Consider the following 20,202-nt stretch of genomic DNA (forward strand, 5'->3'; position numbering starts at 1 on the left):
GACCTTGTAGCTCTCAATCATGTCCACTTCTGCATCATTGATGCTGATTGGAGCATGTACTCCACCATGACCCTTCAGACAATTGGAGTAGGGGACAAAAGCTGGAAAATAAAGGTGCGGGTGATGTAGAGCCCACCAAGTGTCAGGTGGTTACTCTTGGCCCAAAACGTCACCTGTCCTGTCACTTGCCAAGCTTTTCTCCAACCCACCCGTCCTTTCCAGCTTTATGCCCCCTACTCCAATCTGTCTGAAGAAGGTGTCATTCTGAAACGTTGTCTGTCCATTTCCCTCGAAAGATGCCACCTGACCTGCTGAGTTCCTCCAGCACTTTGTGTTTTGCTCAAGATTCCAGCAACTGCAGTTTCTTGTCTACTTGTGTCACTGGTGTCTACTTAAGTTTCTTTCTGCAGCCCAGTCGAGATGTTCATGTGTTTGTGTGTCAGAGAGTGTGCACACTATTTCCTTATTCCTCAAGCTAACCAGATACAACTTGCCTATCACCTCTACAACTAATTCACAGAAATCCCAAAACAAATCTGTTACCTTCCTGCCTCTGATCTGAAGGGTTGTCTATTGTGCAATCAGCAGGACTGGCTTACCATTAATGTTGCACAGTTTGCATCTCAAAGTGAGCTTTATTCATATTTTTTAAATGGAGTTCCTGACCTGCGATCTAATTGCCTTATTTTCCCCAAAACTCTGTCACGACCCTTTGTTTAATTTCACATTTATTGCAAAAGCTTTCGTCTCAAACGAGGAGTCACAGCAGTCAAAATATTTCTGCACAAAATATAGAGTGGAAAATAATTTACTATTGGCTTTGTTGTTTCAACCCCTCAATTAGACCCAAGCCGTGGATTCTGTTGCCACGTACCAATTATTTAATCCTAATGGTGCTGGAATAACTAGTTGGAGGCTGAAGGAGCGATGGTAAATTTAACTTGCCAAGTCCAATTATTGCAAAACGCAAATTATGAAAATAAACAAAACTCAACAGCATTGCCATATCAGCCTATAAACCTGTCATAATGATGCTGACTCTGCATAATTGTGGACTCCTTGCACGTTGAATTCAGTCACGGCAATTGGGCGGCACAGTGGCGCAGCGGTAGAGTTGCTGCCTTACAATACTTGGAGCACCGGAGACCCGGGTTCGATCGCATGGGTTTTCTCCCAGATCTTCAGTTTCCTCCCACACTCCAAAGACGTACAGGTTAATTGGCTGAATATAAATGTAAATTGGCCCTAGTGTGTGTAGGATAGTGTTAGTGTGCGGGGATCGCTGGTCGGTGCGGACTCGTTCGCCGAAGGGTCTGTTTCCGCGCTGTATCTCTAAACTAACCAAAAATATATAGTAGTTTGCCCCGAACATTATGCAGATAGGTGATCCTTGTGGTTAGAGTCGAGTGTTACTGGGAAAGGTTTGGACTCCTGTGCCATGAAAGGCAGGTAACATGAGGTCTCTTCACTGCTGTATAAAACACAAATTGAAATAGAACCGATTATCCTGGAGCACTGAGGTAGGTGTGAACATTGGCAAAAGGGAAAGTCAAGACTGATGGCAGAATGCTGTTCTTCAGTCTCATCTTCTGGGGAAAAAATAGAGAAAGCATTATTCCAAATACAGAATACTTCAAGGGAAGATGATAAGATGGTGTAAAGGGCTCCCTGTTTTCTATTTGAATTGGAAGCAATCAGGCGGCATAGTGGTGCAGTGGCAGAGATGCTGCCTTACAGCACTAGAGACATGCGTTCAATCCTGACCACGAGTGCTGTCCGTATGGAGTTTGTACGTTCTCTCCTTGAACTGCATGAGTTTTCTCCAGGAGCTCCGGTTTCCTCCCGCATTCCCAAGACGTACAGGTTTGCCGGCTAATTGGCTTGGTAAAATTGTAAATTGCCCCTAGTAGGTGCAGGATAGTGTTCGTGTGTGGGGGTCACTAGTTGGCACGGACTTGATGGGCCAAAGGGCCGGTTTCCACTCTGTATCTCTAAACTAAACTAAACCAAATCACCAATTTACTATTGTATCTTAATGAAATTGCTTTATAATATTTCAGCTGAGGGTGCGTTTTATTCATCTCTCATCAGTGATGTTTGCTGTCTTCTGAATGATTGTCTGAAATGAAGCATTGCTTATGTTGTTAATCTGCATTTTTAAAGGGTTCTTCACAGTTGTTGTGCTGTCCTGTGCCCAGCAGACGGGATAAGCAGCTTGCTAATTAAACTCTTCTCCCAAAGCATTGTGTGCTCATGGAGGAGAAGGGTAATGAATGGCAGAAGCCAGTTTTCCATATAATTCAGTTCATTCGATGTGACATAGCACTGGTGCATTGGCTGACTGGGTCCTTACAAAAATAAACAGCTGAGTTAGAAAACCAAACTTCAAATAAAGCCATGCCCTTATCCAAGCATTACCTCGTGGGAGTACACTAAGCCCAAACATTACCAGCAGGAAAGAGGACCGGGCAAGGCCGGGGTGGTGGGAAAAAACGATAAGCAGAGAAGTCGGAGCCAAGCAACAAATCATGCCATATAAAGAGGGCAGCATGGTGGCGCGGGGGTAGAGCTCGGGTCTGCCAGAGACCTGGTTTCGATCCTGACCACGGGTGCGGTCTGTATGGAGTTAGTACGTTGTCCCCGTGATGGTGTGGGTTTTCTCCGGGTGCTCCGGTTTCTTCCCACACTCCAAAGACGTACAGGTTTGTAGCTTAATTGGCTTCAGTAAAAATTGTAAATTCCTCAAGCTACATCTGATATTTTGTAGCAACCACTTTTTAAGGCATTGCACTTCAAAACAAAAATAAGTGATCCTTTGAGCTATCTGTGCTTGTCATTAAAGATCACAGCCGATTCTCAGCCTCATCTGGCCTCCTGAATGATCCAAATGTGTAAATATCAGCCTCTTCCCATCCGCAGCCTTCCAGCAGATAGTTCCAAAGATTCACAACTCTGAAGAGAATGCTTCTTGAAGTTAAATAAACATAGCACAAAAAGTAAGGAAATTTGTGTTTGGTAGATTATTTCTTTGTTGTAACAATGCTTCTTGGCAATAAATCTTATACCTTTGGAAAGCCTGTTTATTTCCCTTTTAAATGGTGCCACATTTGTAAGGAACATGCATTTGTGGGATGAGCAGCAGAGCTGAGTATATGGGTTGCGCCCATGAAAAATGTGCCAAATCTTCTCTGCCAAGGCCAAACAGCTTATTCTGCTGTTGCTATTGACTCTTGTTTTGAGCTTCTGGTACCCCCAGGTGCTGACAATCAGGTGCCTCGTTGGCTGACTTGCGACAAATGCTGGTTGAAGAATGGGATGCCATCCCACAACAGTGTGTGACCAGGCTGGTGACCGGCATGAGGAGGAGGTGCCAGGCTGTTGTGGCTGTGTATGGTTCTTCCACACGCTACTAAGGCTCCTGTTTATTAAATGAATAAATTGTTAAATTGCCAATATGTCTTGTTTCTTCAGACTTCAATCATGCAATCCACCAAACAACACCGAACAAGAGTCAATGGCAGAATAAGCTGTTTGGCATTGGCAGAGAAGATTTGGCAGATTTTTCATGGGCGCAACCCACATACTCAGCTCTGCTGCTCATCCCACAAATGCATGTTCCTTACAAATGTGGCACCATTTAAAAGGGAAATAAACAGGCTTTCCAACGGTATAAGATTTATTGCCAAGAAGCATTGTTACAACAAAGAAATAATCTACCAAACACAAATGTCCTTACTTTTTGTGCTATGTTTAGTTGATCTCTTAAAGCTAAATAGTTGATCCGTTACCCCAAAGCTATGCCTTTTCTCCCTTGATCTTCCAGCCCGAGGAAACAACCTCTTAGCATCTTCCATGTCATTGCTTTATACAATCAATGATGTCGCCTCACTTCTTTACACTCAGATGATTATAAACTCATCCTGCTCCCGATACAACAGTCCCTGCTCCCAGGATTCAATCAAGCGAATTTAAGTTGAACTGGAATAAGCAAGTATATCTTTCCTTAAATAGACAGGTTAAAATGTCACCACAGCAGTCCTCGAGGATCTTGCCCAAGCTCTGTACAATGACACCATTCCATCCTGTTAAACTCCAAACACATGCAATAAAGTATGGTATCCCAATTGCCTTTCTTTTTGCTTGATGTACTTCATATGAAATTCATTTTGCAACACCAGATTCTTAAAGTATCCCAGGCAAACCGCTGAAAATGAATTAATCTGTTCTCCAACGTGATGGATGTGAACATGAAATACTTCTTTTCACTCAAGGGACAAATGAAAAATGATTTGGTTATTTTATGCAGTGCTCTTGTTTTGTACTTCCCTTTGGCCATCCTTTTTCCAAAACCAGTGAAACCATTAATTCTTAATCCCAGCTTCCCCCGAATTAAGTTTATTCTGAAGCTGGTGAATTCAGTCATTTGCCATTGCGTCCAAATGGTCGATTGTTGGTCGGCATGTTTCCATGTTGTTCCTTTCAATCAAAATCAATTATCCAGTGATTGGTCCGATTGGTACAGGAACTGGAATTCTCTTGTTGATCAGGATATAACCCACGGTTCTAATGGAGATAAACACAAAGTGCTGGAGTAACTCAGCGGGTCAGGCAGCATCTCTGGAGAAAAAGGATGGGTGATGTTTTGTGTCGGACCCTTCCTCAGAGTCAGTCGAATACTGTGGAAGAAATGAAATTTCATCCTATGCCAGTAGTTTGTCACTGCATCACACTTGTTTTGGGTTTTTGACACCAACCTATTAATGTACTAGAGAGCAATCTTTTGAGGAGTGTGAAATAGCTTATTTCCTCCATGTCTGTTTAAAAAAGGGAATAAACATTTTGATAAGGCCAATGGCATTAAAGTGGAATGGGAATGTTAATGTTATTGCCTTTTCACAGCTTCAAAAGAAGATTGGATAAAAATGAGCTTCATTATAGAGTTGGTAAACCTCCAGAGCAATGATCACTTTGCAGTTCCCCTTCGTTGATAATATTGGCTTTTTAAACATTATATTGCCAACCAATTTTCATCTCTCCTGAGGATGCTGACTCGGTGAGAGCAGGGATAACATAACTTCTGCAAAGGTGTGCAAATCACCTGACCATCTATTGCTATTTGACTGGAGCTTGCATCCCTAATGACTGGTTTAGCACCAAGGGCGGCACAGTGGCGCAGCAGCAGAATTGCTGCCTTAGAGTGCCAGATACCCGGGTTGGACCTGTACTGGGGGTACTGTCTGTACAGAGTTTGTACATTCATACCATGACCACTTGGATTTTCTCCGGTTTCCTCCCACACGTACAGGTTATTGATTTATTGAATTTTGTTTATTATAAGCTATCTATGTTTATGGGCCTGTTATACTGCTGCAAGTAAGAATTTCATTGTTCCATTGTCGGGTGCATATGACAATTAAACGTCCCGACTCTTGGAATAATGTGTCTACGCCCATTTAAGCTTCGACATGCTGGCAGTGGAATAGGGATTATGCATTTGTTGCAATAATTGCAAAGATCGAGCATTCCTAAGATTAATGTTGCACTTTGCAAGTAAAATTTCTGCATTACCCGAGTAACATTGCCACATGAACATGCTGCAAGTGCATGTTTAACAATGAACTTTTGGTCTCTGAAATTGAATTAGAAACATAGAACTTAGAAAAATAGGTGCAGGCCAAAGGCCATTCGGCCCTTCGAGCCAGCACCGCCATTCAATATGGTCATGGCTGATCATCTAAAATCAGTATCCCGTTCCTGCTATTTCCCCATATCCCTTGATTCCTTTAGCCCTAAGAGCTAAATCTAACACTCTCTTGAAATTGGTTGATATTTTAGCATCTTTACTTTCAGGTTAGCTCTTGGTGTTGGATACTGACCACATCTTTTCTTCCAATAGTGCGGGGATTGGGCGCACAGGAACTTTCATTGTGATCGACATCTTGATTGACATTATCAGAGAAAAAGGTGCGTACATGCTTTATTGTAAGCACCAAGAGTTTTGCATTAAGTAAGACTTGAACCCCAAATCACAAGATCTCTAGCTACTTGCCACTTATTTGGTGTCGTAGCATGCAATCTGTAGAATGTTTAACAGCAGGCCATGTGTGCCATGCTATTTTGAAGCGCCTAAAAATATCTCTTACCCAGTAGTCAAGGACAGCACAGAAGTGTAGTGATAGAGTTGCTGCCTCACAGCGCGAGAGACCCCAGGTTTGATCCTGACCACAGATGTTCTCTGTACGGAGTTTGTACGTTATCCCCGTGACCTGCGTGGGGTTTCCTCGGATGCTCCGGTTTCCTCCCACACTACAAAGACTTACAGATTTGTAGGTTAATTGGCTTTGGTAAAATTATAAATTGTCTGTCGCTAGTGTGTGTAGGATAGTGTAAGTGTTTCTGGGGTTGTTGGTCGGTGGGCCGAGGGGCCTGTTTTCTGTAGCTTTAAACTAAAATCTAAACTGAGTATCTGCGTAGGTGAAAAGGGAATAGCAGCATGGTGTATATTTGGAGCCGTGTATGAAAGACGGCTCTTGAATGTGGATGTGAGTGGTGGTTTGTGTGAATATTGCACTGGAATCTGTGACAGTACACTTTGCAAATAGTGTTTTGGGGGTGGCTTGTTATATAAACCCTTCACTGGGACACTCTGTAAACTGTAGGTGTGGACTGTGACATCGATGTTCCCAAGAGTATCCAGATGGTGCGGTCGCAACGCTCCGGGATGGTTCAGACAGAAGCACAGTACAGATTCATTTACATGGCCGTTCAGCACTATATTGAAACACTGCAACGTCGGATCGAGGAAGAACAGGTACAGGACGTGCAATGGCAGCAATGTTAACAAGTTCTGTTTCACGATACTTTATTCTATAGACCACCTTTTCACTAACATTTAAAGATTGAATGAACGATACTTTATTATCACACGTGACATGTCACAGTGAAATTCTTTGTTTCGCATACCATAAGCAAAGTAAGCAAAGAGTAGCCATGTATAGAGCGCCGACAGAGTTACAAAGTGTTCAATGTGGTCCCCAACAGTCCCTCTTTGTTCTCGGCGACCCCCCTACACGGGGTCCCTCTTTGTTCTCGGCGACCCCCCTACACGGGGTCCCTCTATGTTCTCTCGGCCACCCCCTACGCTGGGTCCCTGCATGTTCTCTCAGCCACCCCCTATGCTGGGTCCCTCTATGTTCTCTCGGCGACCCCCCCCCCCCCCCCCCACGCCAGGTTCCTCTTTGTTCTCGGTGCCTCCTCACCCACACAGGGTCCCTCTTTGTTCATGAAAGTAGCAAGTCAGGATGAGCTGAACAGATAGTAGACTTCAGCCATTTTGGCCACTCTGTTCAGCTCTTGCTGAGGAAAGAAGCTTAATAGGATTTATCTTTTATTTTTATGAATATGAATTAATTAGCCTTTGCTCTCCAAGGAGAAACCTTAATTGACACTCTGTTTAACATTTGTGCAGCTATAAATTTGAATTGCATGGAAAACTCTAATATCTCTGGGTTAACTCATCCCTAGTGCATTTCCCAATGTGAAACTGAAGCAAGCACACCAACAGTGTTCCAGCTAGAATCTTCTAAATTAGTTGATCTCTGTTGCCATGACTTGTGGGATATTCCTGAAATATTAAAGAACACCATTATTCCAACCCAAATTGCTCATCAATGACTCTGCTGAATCATGTATACATTTCCCAAAGTGTAGAAAGACATAATCTGGCTGTATTTTCATTAGTTGTGCTAGGGTTGGAATAATGGCTGCATGCAAGAGATATTTACCGTATCCTAGTAAGCATTTCCAAAGAGGAGAATTTTAGTTGATCGTGTAAATTTCCTTGGAGCAGTACTTGGGATTTTTACTTCTCTCTTTGGTTGCAAAAATAATGGAGAAACAAGGAACTACAGATGCTGGTTTACCAAAGAAAGACACAAAATGCTGGAGTAACGCAGTGAATCAGGCAGCATCCCTGGAGGAGATGGATAGGAGACTTTTCGTGTCCGAACTCTTCTTCAGACTCCAGGTCTAAAGCAGGGTCCTGACCCGAAAAACCTAACCCATCCATGTTCTCCAGGGATGCTGCCTGACCTGCTGAGTACTCCGCCATTTTGTGTAAAAATAATGGGCCTGTCTCCACTCTAAAAGCTAAACTAAATTGTAATTTTAGGTGTGTTGTTGCTCTGTCATTAGACTGGCAGAGTGTCTGCTCCCTTGGTCAGATCACTTGGTTGATCTGAGTTTTAGTATATGTGGGCTGCTGAAGGGAATATGAAGGGTACAGTGTGAGTTTTGTGGGAAATATGCCTACATTTTCAGATTTTGTTTTATCCCTGCAAAGTAGCTCTGCTTGTGTTTGAACAAATTCTTGTGTAAACATGTCTCCGTAAACCTTCTGACAAGGACACTGCCTCTTTTCCAGAAAAGCAAGATAAAAGGCCGTGAATATACAAATATCAAATATTCCTTATCGGATCTGACGTGTGGAGGTGATCAGAGTCCTTTTCCTCCCTGCACACCCAATCCCGTGTGTACAGAGTAAGTGCCGTCCTTCACCTTGGCATAGTTTCCAATCATTTATTAGTAGTCGAAAATATGAAATGTAAAGCTGCTTTTAGTATGTTTGTTGCCATTGCTGGTTGCAGAAACCAAAATGAAAGTTGGAGAAATATTAGAAACATAGAACTGCAGATGCTGGCTTATACCAAAGATAGACACAAAGTGCTGGAGTAACTCAACAAATCAGGCAGCATCTCTGGGGAAAAAGGATGGGTGACGTTTCGGGTCGAACCCTTCTTCAGAATGTAGGGCAGCATAGTGGCTCAGCGGTAGTGTTACTGCCTTACAGTGCCAGAGACCGGGGTTCAATCCTGACTGCGGGTACTGTCTGTGCGGAGTTTGTACGTTCTCCCTATGACCTGCATGAGTTTTCTCTGGGTTTTCCTCCCATACTCCCAAGACATGCAGGTTTGTAGGTTAATTGGCTTCTGTAAATTGTCCCTAATGTGTAGGATAGTGTTAATGTACGGGGTGATCGCTGGTTGGCGTGGACTCGGTGGGCCGAAGGGCCTGTTTCCACGCCGTATCTCTAAAGTAAAGATGCTGTGTGTCCAGCTGAGTTACTCCAGCAGTTTGTGTCTATCGTTGAACAAATACTGTTCATTGCGAAGCAGTATTTACTATCCTAGTAAAATAGACGGAGCCTTACTCTGTACTGGCATCTATTGTTTCTGGTGTCGGATGTCCAAACTAACAACTCTTTCCCTTTTAGACTGCTTTCATGCCCATACATCACCAAGATGAACAAATATGAACCCATAATTTTAAACTAATGGTATCAAACCTTTCACGCTGGAGATGCACTGCGAGTGATGATACCATCCCAGGGGATTCTTAAAGATCATGGTAGTTTCTCAAATAAAGTGCTTCCATTGCTCTGTGTCTGGTTGGAGACAGAATTCCCCCAGTTTTATGGAGGCACTCTCTCTGCCATTGAAAATTACTGAGTGTGCGCACTCATTCTTTCAAGTTTCAAACTTTTGGGGGAAACTTTTTAAATTAAAATTGTAATTTTATATATTTTTCTATTTCTTTATCTTATTCTCAAGCTTTTCCAACCATTCTTTCTACCCATGCCCATCTTTTCTTTCTCTTTGTATCAGACTTGACATTGCACCCCACCCCCATCTCTAGCACATTCAACTTTTTTATTCCTTTGCTGTTGGCTTATCACTCCATGTCATATTGTTTAAGGACAGACACAGAGTGCTAGAGTAACTCAGCAGGTCGGGCAGCTTCTCTGGAGAAGAAGAATGGGTGACTTTTTGGGTTGGCACCCTTCTGCATGGAGTCAGCCGAATACTGTGGAAGAAATTAGATTTAAAAGGGACAGGTGATGTTTCAGGTCAAGACCCTTCTTCAGAATGAGAGTCGAGGGAGAGGGAAACGAGAGGTATAGACGGCACATAGAACAAATGAATAAAACATGCGCAAAAAGCAATGATGATCATGGAAAGGTAGAGCCCACAATGGTCCATTGTTGGCTGTGGGGTAGGTGATAACGAGTTGTACAGACAGTAGAGGATGTGATGATTATTGTTCAATGTGAAGCAGTATTTGGTATCCTTGTAAAATAGAGGGAACCTTATTCTGAACCAGGTCTCTATTGCTTCTGGTGATCGCCATGTTGATTATTCTGCTCGTTCGGATCCCAAATCCCCCATGCTGCACACTTATCAGTACTTCAAGAAATCATGAGAACTAATATTTTTGATTTGTAGAGCACGGTGGGCAAGTCTGATTAATGGCAGCTGTTGCTTGATGCACTGCTGCAAGAAGTTCTGGTCCCCTGTCCCATTGATGTGTATTAAAAGCAACATTGATTTTGGGTTCATTTGAAGTTTAAGATCATTACTTGTGCTGAAAGTGGACATGTTGCCGGAGGCACATAATGATGCTGCGGTACCTGTAATATATTGGACCTCTCGAAAGTATCACTGGAGCACTATTTCATTCGGAGTTGGGCAGGTTTTATGTGCTTTCTTTAGGACTTTTTTCTTTATATAACTTGGCTGTGCATCCCTTGAGGGTTTTTTTTCTCTCTGCTGCATGATGAAGGATAATTAATCATATTCTGTTCATATGTGCAAATGGTCCAGTGATCCCACAGGGAGTGTAATTAATTCATCATTTGGAACGGGAGTTCTCGAGAAGCGAAAGTTCACCATCATAGACAGCACTTTCCTGTTTGTAGACTCACTTATGTGGATGGTGGTGAGCTGTTCAGAATACATAGACTGAAAATTAATCTCTGCAATCAATTGGGGGAAAATGTTGGGAGTGAACTTGAGCTGTTTTTAATGAAATTGCTGAGTATCATTAACGTCTTAATGTTAACCCACTGAACAGTTGTGTATGAATTATTGCAAGTGATGCCTGCGTGTGTTGCCTCTCTGGTAGCAGTGCAGATTGGGTTTTTTCAAAAACGACTGCTTGGTAAAGAATTCTCATTTAGCAGTGATAAATATATGTGCATTAAAAGTCGATATGCAGGGTAAATTTCAATGGTTTCTTTATCATCACATGTATCAGGTACAGTGAAATACATTTTTTACATACAGCTCAGCAAGACTATCTCCATACATAAGCATTGTAGGAAAATAACTGCAGATGCTGGTACAAATCAGACTGAAGAAGGATCTCGACCCGAAACGTCACCCATTCCCTCTCTCCTAGATGCTGCCTGGCTTGCTGAGTTACTCCAACATTTTGTGAAACCTTCCATACATAAGCATAATCGCCCGGTTAGGTACTAAATGCACAGAACAGTCCACTGAGTCCATATGCAAGAGGCGCCATTTTATAGTCCCAGCTGTAGCTGGCCACAGAGGCCTGTTGCAGAAGTCGCCTCCATCCAGTCATCCCGTGATACGATGTCCCTCTCCACGCCTGGCCCTCTTCAACCCTTGGAAAAAAGCAGTCAAGTGTGGCGATATATTCAGCCTAACATCATTAAGAGTGTCGAGGGGTGTGGAACTTTGGCACGATCGTGATGCTGAGGTAAAAGATTGCCCATGATCTTATTGAACAGCAGGCACGAATTTCTATTTCTTATGTTCTTGTGTGGTCTCTTGATGCAGGTTGAAAGATGAGGGTGGCAGAATATATGAAAATGTTGGCTTGATGCAGCAACAGAAAGGCCATAGATGAAAGTTGCCAGTATTTGGTGCAGAATGGAAAGGAAAGGTAAGATTTATTACTTTATGACTTGTTCTTTAAAAAAGAGCCTTGCCTCCAGAAGATGCCAATAATCACAGTCTGACAGTTCCACTATCCTCTTAAACTTTATTCAAGAATGGTGGTTGCTTATAAAAAGGAGCAGAAACAATTCGTAGCAGTCCCTCCTCTGTCATTCGGTGTGATCACGATTCATCCCTTTCAGTTTTAGTTTTAGTGATGCCGCATTGAAACAGGCCCTTTGGCTTCCCAAGTCCGTGCTGACCAGCGATCACCCTGTACACTAGTTCTATCCTAGATGTTGCAGGCAATTTACATTAACCTACAAATCTGTACGTCATTGGAATGTTGGAGGAAACCGGAACATCCAGAGAAAACCCACGTGGTCACAGGGAAAATGTACAAACTCTACACAGAAGACACCGTAGTTGAGATCGAACCCGGGTCTCTGGCACTATAAGGCACCAACTGTACTGCTGCGCCACCTTGCCACTTGTTATTTCTTAACCTTCCTCATATATTCAATGACTGAGCACCCACCCCTCTCTGATGCAGAGAATTCCAAACATTTACAAATCGCCACTAAGAGAAAAAAAGAAATCACTCTTCATCTCAGTCCTACAGCTACAATAGTGGCGTTTTAGCTGCATTTAGAGGGCAGATGGATATGCAGGAATGGCGGGAAATGGATCTAGGCTGCATTCTGGTAAAACTCTTCTACACCATCTCCAAAGTCTCCACATTCTTCCTGTAATGGGGCAACTAGAACTAGTGTGAACAGATGATCGATCGTCGGCGTGGACTAGGTTGGCCGAAGGACCTGTTTCCATGCTATATCTTTGAACCAAGGTGCAGAGTACAGCAGAACTCCAATAATCCCTTCTCGCATTCTTCCTAAATTTTGATAGTTCGGTATCTGGTTCACTGTGGTACTTGTTACCCATGAACCATTAAGGTTCGCTAGAACCCAGAGAAATTTATTATACAACTGAATAACATAATTTTTTTTAAATTGTTTGTGTATTAATAGGAATAACACCCATAGTCTGGATTGACTGAACAGATAGTTCTATCAGTTGTTTGTATATACCGACCACAGATTGTACCATGAATTACCTTTTCATTCAACTCTCGGTGCTGTAATGGTTTACATTTCTCTAGCATGTCGGGAGTGTTGCTTGAAATTCAAGTATGTTTTTTCTATGCTTCCCTCCCTCTCAACCCCCCGACCCATAGGAGCATTGAGGTGGCTGTGAAAAGCAGAGGAGAAATGAAAAACTCTTTGGGTGTGAGTAAAATGGAAACATCGACCATCGAAGGCTTAGTTCAGAGTATCATGGTATTTCTTTCTTTCTCCACCATTCCCCACTTAAACACTAAAAGTGAACGACAGCTTCCCTGATTTCAAGAAGATACTCTGTGCTAATACATAAAGCATCACCATACTTTATGCATCACTGCTTTTCAGTATTTTACTGATGTGGAACCCAAGTGCCTTTTTACAGTCATAGCCTCTCTGCAATCATTTACATCATGTAATTCTTGAGAACTTGAACTCATTTTAACTTTTGTTTAAATGCTGAATAGATTTTTAAAAAGTAAGATTTAGAAAATCGTACATTCATTTGGATCTTTTAAATAGTTTGCCTTTAACATATTCAGTGACATTGATGTAGACCATGAAAGTGTCATGTGTTGTACCTTTTGCTTTCGTTGTTTCAATCAACAGCTTAAAAATGGATTGTTGGCATTTGCACACAGGATTTGCCCTCCAATTCTTTCCTTCCTGTTAAGTTGCTGGAAGTAGTGAGGCTTTTTAAAATCTACGTGTAAGAAAATGATTCACTGTGCATAGCCTTGCTGTTCCAGTTGATACTGTGTTGGAGAATAGACATGTGCTAATGTGTTTATTGTTTCATATCAACAACAAAAAATTTGTGCCAACAAGGTTACTCTCCCTTGGAATAATGAGAGAATCCAGTGACCTTAGTACAGTTGAACTCTGATGGTCATAGGTATTGCTCTCCAGGAAATATGAGACATGATTCAGGTGCTGGTCGGATGAGAGTTTAGTTTGTATCCCGGGCCACACAGTTGATGAAACAGTTTGCCTGAATACACCCTGTAATAATTTACTTTTAGTATTCAGTGTATCGTGTGGGAAGCTGCAAGCCTGGGGTAGTCCAAGGTGTGCCAATCTCCTGAAAGAGATCTCCACCCAGAAATATGTGTAGAAAATGTAGAAACAGATGCTGCCTGACCCGCTGAGTTACTCCAGCACTTTGTGTCTATCTCCACCCAGAAACAAATGATCTTCCTCCCGTGTGCCTCTAAATCTGATATCTGCCTATATCCAACCACTCCCACTCCCAGCCCGCTGACTTCCTCAATCCTTTATCATTCAGTATTACTTACAGGATCTTGATGTTCCACATAAATGAAAAACTCTTGTTTGTTTTAATCAATACATATATAAATTTGCATGTTATTTTTTTAACATAGTTTTATATGAAGCATTTCAGTCTTCAAATTGGGCACAAAATTAATGGTATCTTCAACAGTGGGTTGGATTTCTAATGTTTCCATGAGGCAATGAATCAGGTGGCTGTACTTGTCAAACTGAAGCTTGAAGCCAATGTGGCTGACCTGGCATTTTCCTGAAACCAGCAAAAGTGCAGGATTAGGGTTTTCTGGGATTAATGTGTGTGGAACTGAAGCCCCAAATAGGAAATTACACCACAGATGCATGTATAGTCCATGTACAAAAGGAATGTGTAGGATGTTATTTATCCCAACTCCTTTCAAGAGGTTGAGGATAGAGCCCATAGAAACCTGGACTTTCTCATTGCAAGTGTTGCTGGCATCAGTAGAGTGAAATAGGCCATTGATGTAGGACTCTGCATGTCCATTCCAGACAACAATGGCCCATGACCTAGATCAGGAAAATACAGCATGCTTACATTCCCCTCTGCACCATGGCTGGCTCCCTTTGATCTGGGCTTCAGAGAGCTGGTGCTGCCTTCCCCATTTTTTCCCCTGCCATCTCCCCAAAACCATATTTAGGACAGTAAGCCATATTGGAGACACAATGGATATTCTTGTGTGGATTTGCAGAATCGTGGAGAATGGGTAAACGATTAGATGGCATTAAACTTGTATCACCAATATCTTCAAAGGATCAATGAAGGACAAATAAATCAATTTTGCAGCTCCTCCATTGTCTTCTTTGTGGGAAAGCATTAAATAGGTAGTGTCATAGCTGTAATATCCATTATAACAGACAGACTTAGCATTATTAAATGACAAATACTTGCAGAAAGCATTGTTTGTACTTGGTCCGGAGTAGGATCAGCCACATGATTTATTTGAGTCTCGGCAATGAAGTATGTTAGAATTTTTCAATGTGTTGATTTTACCTTGAACCGCAAGTGTTTTAGTCACTGTGCCAAAGCCACTAGCGAAACTTAATCTACCAGGGAGTCGAAGAGTTCATTGGAAAAGTACGTTCCCCATACCCTCTGCTGTTAGCACACTGGGTGGCTTTCCCCCAATGATACTGTGACTTGGATAGTCTTTTTCCATGAAGCTCTAGTATCAGGCCACAACTAAATATATACAGAGGGTATGACAAGAATTTTGAGCTCTTGAAATGGAACTCTAAACATGATGGCTTTGGAACAAACTAGACTGAGTTAATTTTTCCTAAACCATTTCATGCCAGAACTATTTAAATGTCTAAAATGTGACGAAAAATATTTTATTATTTACTGAGTACGACTGTTGTCTGAAGGATTTTATGCTTGAATTGTAATTTTGTCATTTTGTGAGGTTAAAATTCTTTTAGCTCCACACTGCTTGTGATTCTTTTGCTGGAGTATGGGTTGTGATTTGAGACCAGGCCTCAATTGTAGGTCTGTCACCCAGCTGGGAGAAACCACAAGAGGACTTCCCAGGAATGAATCTCTTTTCTTCGTAAGAAATGTCTTTCCTGACTTGCATCAGTGCGGAGGATCCTGGTTTCTGCTCACCGTCTCTTGACTCCAAGACACCCGAGAGCAAGAATCCTGGCCTGGGAATGAACCCACGATAACCAGCTGCTGTGTGTTGAACTTTTAATACATAAAAGTGGTAACGGCTCGTTCAGCTCTAGTTTGAGTATTAATTGGGAAGGCTGCATGAATTTGGAATTCAGCACTTGGTTCATTACAGCATTAATCTGCAGCTGACATTGTCTTGCGAACGAGCTTTCAACTTCATAATGTTTAGATTGACGAAATAAAGAGATAACTTTAGAAAGTCGTGGATGTAACCAGTTGGCCTATTAATGTGAACTGAATTGCTCTAATGTGTCAGATTATTACATGGGCTGGTTGTTTATCTACAGAATTTCAAATTGAATAACACATTGTAAACAATCAAAATAATGGTGCAATGATTATAAATGACATCTGCTTTTTATTATCCATCCTGTAATTTCACGTTTTGTTAAAATTCATACCATTCAGATGTCTAGTTTATGTACAGACACAGTAAATGATTTTCCTATATTTATAAAAGTATATATGGGTGGTAGTAGATTTCTTTTTGCTAGTCATGCTGTGATTTTAAAGCTACATAAGCTGGTTATCAGAGTATAAATGTATTTGTAATGTATCAGATCTAAAATTAGGAATAAAGTCATTTTATATAAGCTGAGTATCTGCGTGTCACTTTCTTTCCTATTTTTGGAGTTGCACACATTAAATGAAATCTTCTCCCTTTAAATTGGCCTGTACATCCAAGATGGTGCTCAAGCCAGGCGACTCTGTGCTGGACACAGGTATAAATCTGTAATCATGCATTACAATTGCTCCACTGTTTAAATTTCTACTCCAATAGCTCTACTCCAATAGATGGCTCGATTATATTCATGTATGGTCTTTCCATTGACAGGTTAGTACACAACAAAAACTTTTAACTGTACCTCGCTACATGTGACAATAAACTAAACTAAAGACATTAAACAGTCGCTTTCTGATTGGTAGAACCAGCTTTCTTCAGCAAAAACAGACCTACCATGTGTAAATAACGAAAACAGTGTGGATTGCACTGACCTAGCCCTAGTATTATACCCACCTTACATGCATTATTGTAATCAAGGCTTATTGCTATCTCTCCATTTTACTCATCCCAGAACTTAATGTAAAACTGTTTGCTTCTTTTGCCTTTTCCTCTGACAACCATTTGAAAGTGATAAGTGATAGGAGAATTAGGCCATTCGGCCAATCATGGCTGATCTATCTTTCCCTCAACCCCAATCTCCTGCCTTCTCCCCATAAACCCCTGACACCTGTACTAATCAAGAATCTATTGATCTCTGCCTCAAAAATATCCATTGACTTGGCCTCCATAGCCTTCTGTGGCAATGAATTCCACAGATTCACCACCCTCTGGCTAAAGAAAGTCCTCCCCATCTCCTTCCTAAAGGAACGCCCTTTTATTCTGAGGTTATGACCTCTGGTCCAAGACTCTCCCACTAGTGGAAACATCCTCTCCATGTCCACTCTATCCTTGAGATACATGAGATCAACAGGTATGTAGCATGATCAGTGGTTATTTATTGTCACGTATGTATGCATAGCACAGTGAAATTCTTCTGCACAAATGCAAGGTCACCATATTTGGCACCTTTGGCAAAAAAAAAACAGTCCAAAAACCAAAGTCTGCTCCACATATTGGAAGTACCGGAGCACCCCCAATCCAGGATCCAGAAAAACTAGATTTTCCAGATCACTTGTGTGGGGAAAAATAATCCCCTCAATTTCAAGTAAATTGGATATCTACCAATTTACCTTCTGTTCCTCTATACAAGTGGTGTGCCTCGGAGACCAGCACTGGGCCCATTGCTGTTTGTGGTTTACTTCAATGATTTGGATGAGAATGTAGAAGGTGTGATTAGTAAGTTTGCAGATGACATTAAAGAGGGTGGTATAGATAGCAAAGATGGTTTTCAAAAATTACTGCAGAATCTTGATCAGTTGGGTGTGGGGATTGAGGAATAGTTAATCGAGTTTAATGCAGATAAGTACGAAGTGTTGCTTTTTTTGCAAGTCTTGTGGCGACTCCTGAGAGTTAGGCCACTCCTTGGCCGAACCCTCGGCACTGAGATTGATAGGGTCTGGGACTGAGTTTCCCAGCAGGGGTTTTTGTGGAGAGGGGAGAGTGAACATGTGCGCTGGTAGCTTGTAGTGTTAATAAAGCATCCCGACTGGACTAACCTGGTGTCCAGCCTTATTACGGGCTGAACCAATCGCTCCCGCTACAGTCTAACAATGGCAGAACCTACGCAGTGAAAGGCAGAGCCCTGGAAGTGTTGTAGAGCAGAGGGATTTGGTAGTGCAGGTGCATAGTTCCTTGAAAGTGGCGTCACATGTTTTTAGGATGGTCAAACGGACTTTTGGTACATTGGTCTTCATCTGTCAAGATATTGAGTAGATAAGTTAGGATGTTGTGTTATTTGGATTATTGTGTTCCGTTTTGATTGTTTTGCTTTGGAAAGCTTGTTGTTCAGCTGAAAAGAATGCAAAGAAGATTTACAAGGATGTTGCCAGGTTTTGGGGGGGGGGGTGGACACTTGGGATGAGGGGTCTAAGGTCAAGAGGATGAGGGGTCTAAGATCATGAGGAGAATGGATGAGGTGAATGCACCGAATCTTTTACCCAAAATAGATGAATCGAGAACCAGGGGACATGGGTTTATGGTGAGGGAAAAAAATTAATAAGAATCTAGTTTATACTTCTAAATTTCACAGTGGGGGGGTGGGTAATTCTGGAAGTGGCTGTCCCTTGCGGCTGCGGCTCACCGGCAGTCTGTCTGTCTTTTTCTTTCTTTGTGTATTGTCAGCGTTTAAATGTATGTAATGTAATTACCTATTTTTAGCCGTGTATATGTGGGGGGTTGGGGAAACCTTTTGTTTTAAAACTCCTCCTCAACGGAGATGCGACCTTTTTCCATGTCGTATCTCCGTTCGCGCTACGGCCTAACACAGGGGAGTTGGCGGCCTCCAGCTGGGATCGACCTTGAAGGCTCCGGTCGCAGGGCCTGGACTTACCATCTCGGAGGCTTCGGCCGCGGGCCCTGTGGACCGCAACATCGGAAGCTCGCAGCTCCCTGGCTGGCGACCGGCTTTCGGGAGCTCAAGCCGTAGCAGCTTCGACCGCCGCGAGGCTCGATCAACCAGTTCGCAGGACCTTCATTGGCTTGCTCGGCTCGGCCTGAGACCTTCCATCGCCCGGCTGGGGGCTTCGGGAGTCGGGAGTTTGACTCCTGACCGCGAGAGAGGAACGGAGGAGGAGATAAGATTTTTCTTGCCTTCCATCACAGTGAGGATGTGCCTGGAGGAATCACTGTGATGGTTGTCTGCGTTAAACTTGTGTGGTTGTGTGTCTTGTGCTCTTTATTGTTTGTGACTGCGTGGTAATGACAATTTCGTTCAAATTTATTTTTGAATGACAAAAGCGATTTGATTTGATTTAAATGGAAAGAGCTGCTGGATGACCTGGTTGAGGCAGGTACTATAACATTTAAAAGACATTTGGATGGCTAAATGGAGAGGAAAGGTTTACTAGACCGAGTGGACCCATTGGGCCCAAACCTCTTCTGCATTGGTCCAGCACCCTCTCCTTCCCGACTCCCCCCCCTCCTACTCCCCCCCCCACCCACTCCATCACCCCTCAACCCTCCCTTATCCCTCCCTCCCCTCCCTCACTCACTCTATCCCCCTCAACCCCCCAAACCTCTCCTGCATTGGTCTAGCACCCTCCCCTCCCCCCTTCCCCTCACCCACTCCATCCCTCCCTCAATCCCTCTTATCTCCCCCTACTCCCCTCCTCACCCACTCCATCCCCCCTTATCCCCCACTCCCCCCACTCCATCCCCTCTCCTCCCCTCAACAACTCCATCCCCTTATCCACCCCTCCCCCCACTCACCCACTCCATCCCCTCTCCTCCCCTCACCCACTCCATCCCCCCTCAAACCCCCTTATCCCCCCTCACCCACTCCATCCCCTCACCCTTATTTCCCCCTGCCCTTCCCCCGCACCCACTCAACCACTTCATCCCCCCTCACTTGGCTGGAAGCGAGCTACGGCTCACTACAGGTCGCTGCCGTTTCAATCATTGCGAAGTCCAAATATTGTAGGTCGAAGCATCGTAAGTCGGGGAGCATCTGTATTAGCTCCAACTGTGTCAAAAACACAGCTCGTCCTCCCGGTGGTGGGGAGGAGCGCATTGGGGATTGGGCCAAAGAGCATCTTTCTGTGCTACATGACTCTGACTTGAAGATTTTAGACTGGGTATTTAATGTTAGCAAGGAATAATATAACAAAAGCTAGTAGTCTTTGCTGAACATTGATAAATTGACATATAAGTAAATTATTTTTCATTTATTGAATGAGTAAATCTGCTTTGTGGATCTGGGTTGCAGAG

The 20,202-nt window shown here is 42.9% G+C and overlaps 1 protein-coding gene across 2 annotated transcripts in view; it reads left to right on the forward strand.

Moving 5' to 3' along the window:
* Positions 1-16,426, forward strand: part of ptpn11a (protein tyrosine phosphatase non-receptor type 11a) — a 55,903-nt gene extending 39,477 nt beyond the window's left edge. For both annotated transcript variants that reach the window (XM_078421911.1, XM_078421913.1), the window contains exons 12-16: positions 5,897-5,964; positions 6,660-6,811; positions 8,423-8,538; positions 11,640-11,745; positions 12,973-16,426. In XM_078421911.1, coding sequence (XP_078278037.1) covers positions 5,897-5,964; positions 6,660-6,811; positions 8,423-8,538; positions 11,640-11,709 — 406 coding nt within the window. In that variant the 3' untranslated portion in view covers positions 11,710-11,745; positions 12,973-16,426. The remainder of the gene's footprint in view (positions 1-5,896; positions 5,965-6,659; positions 6,812-8,422; positions 8,539-11,639; positions 11,746-12,972) is intronic.
* The last annotated feature ends 3,776 nt before the right edge of the window (positions 16,427-20,202 follow it).

The sequence above is a fragment of the Rhinoraja longicauda genome, chromosome 25 (assembly GCF_053455715.1).
Source record: "Rhinoraja longicauda isolate Sanriku21f chromosome 25, sRhiLon1.1, whole genome shotgun sequence".
NCBI lineage: Eukaryota > Metazoa > Chordata > Chondrichthyes > Rajiformes > Arhynchobatidae > Rhinoraja > Rhinoraja longicauda.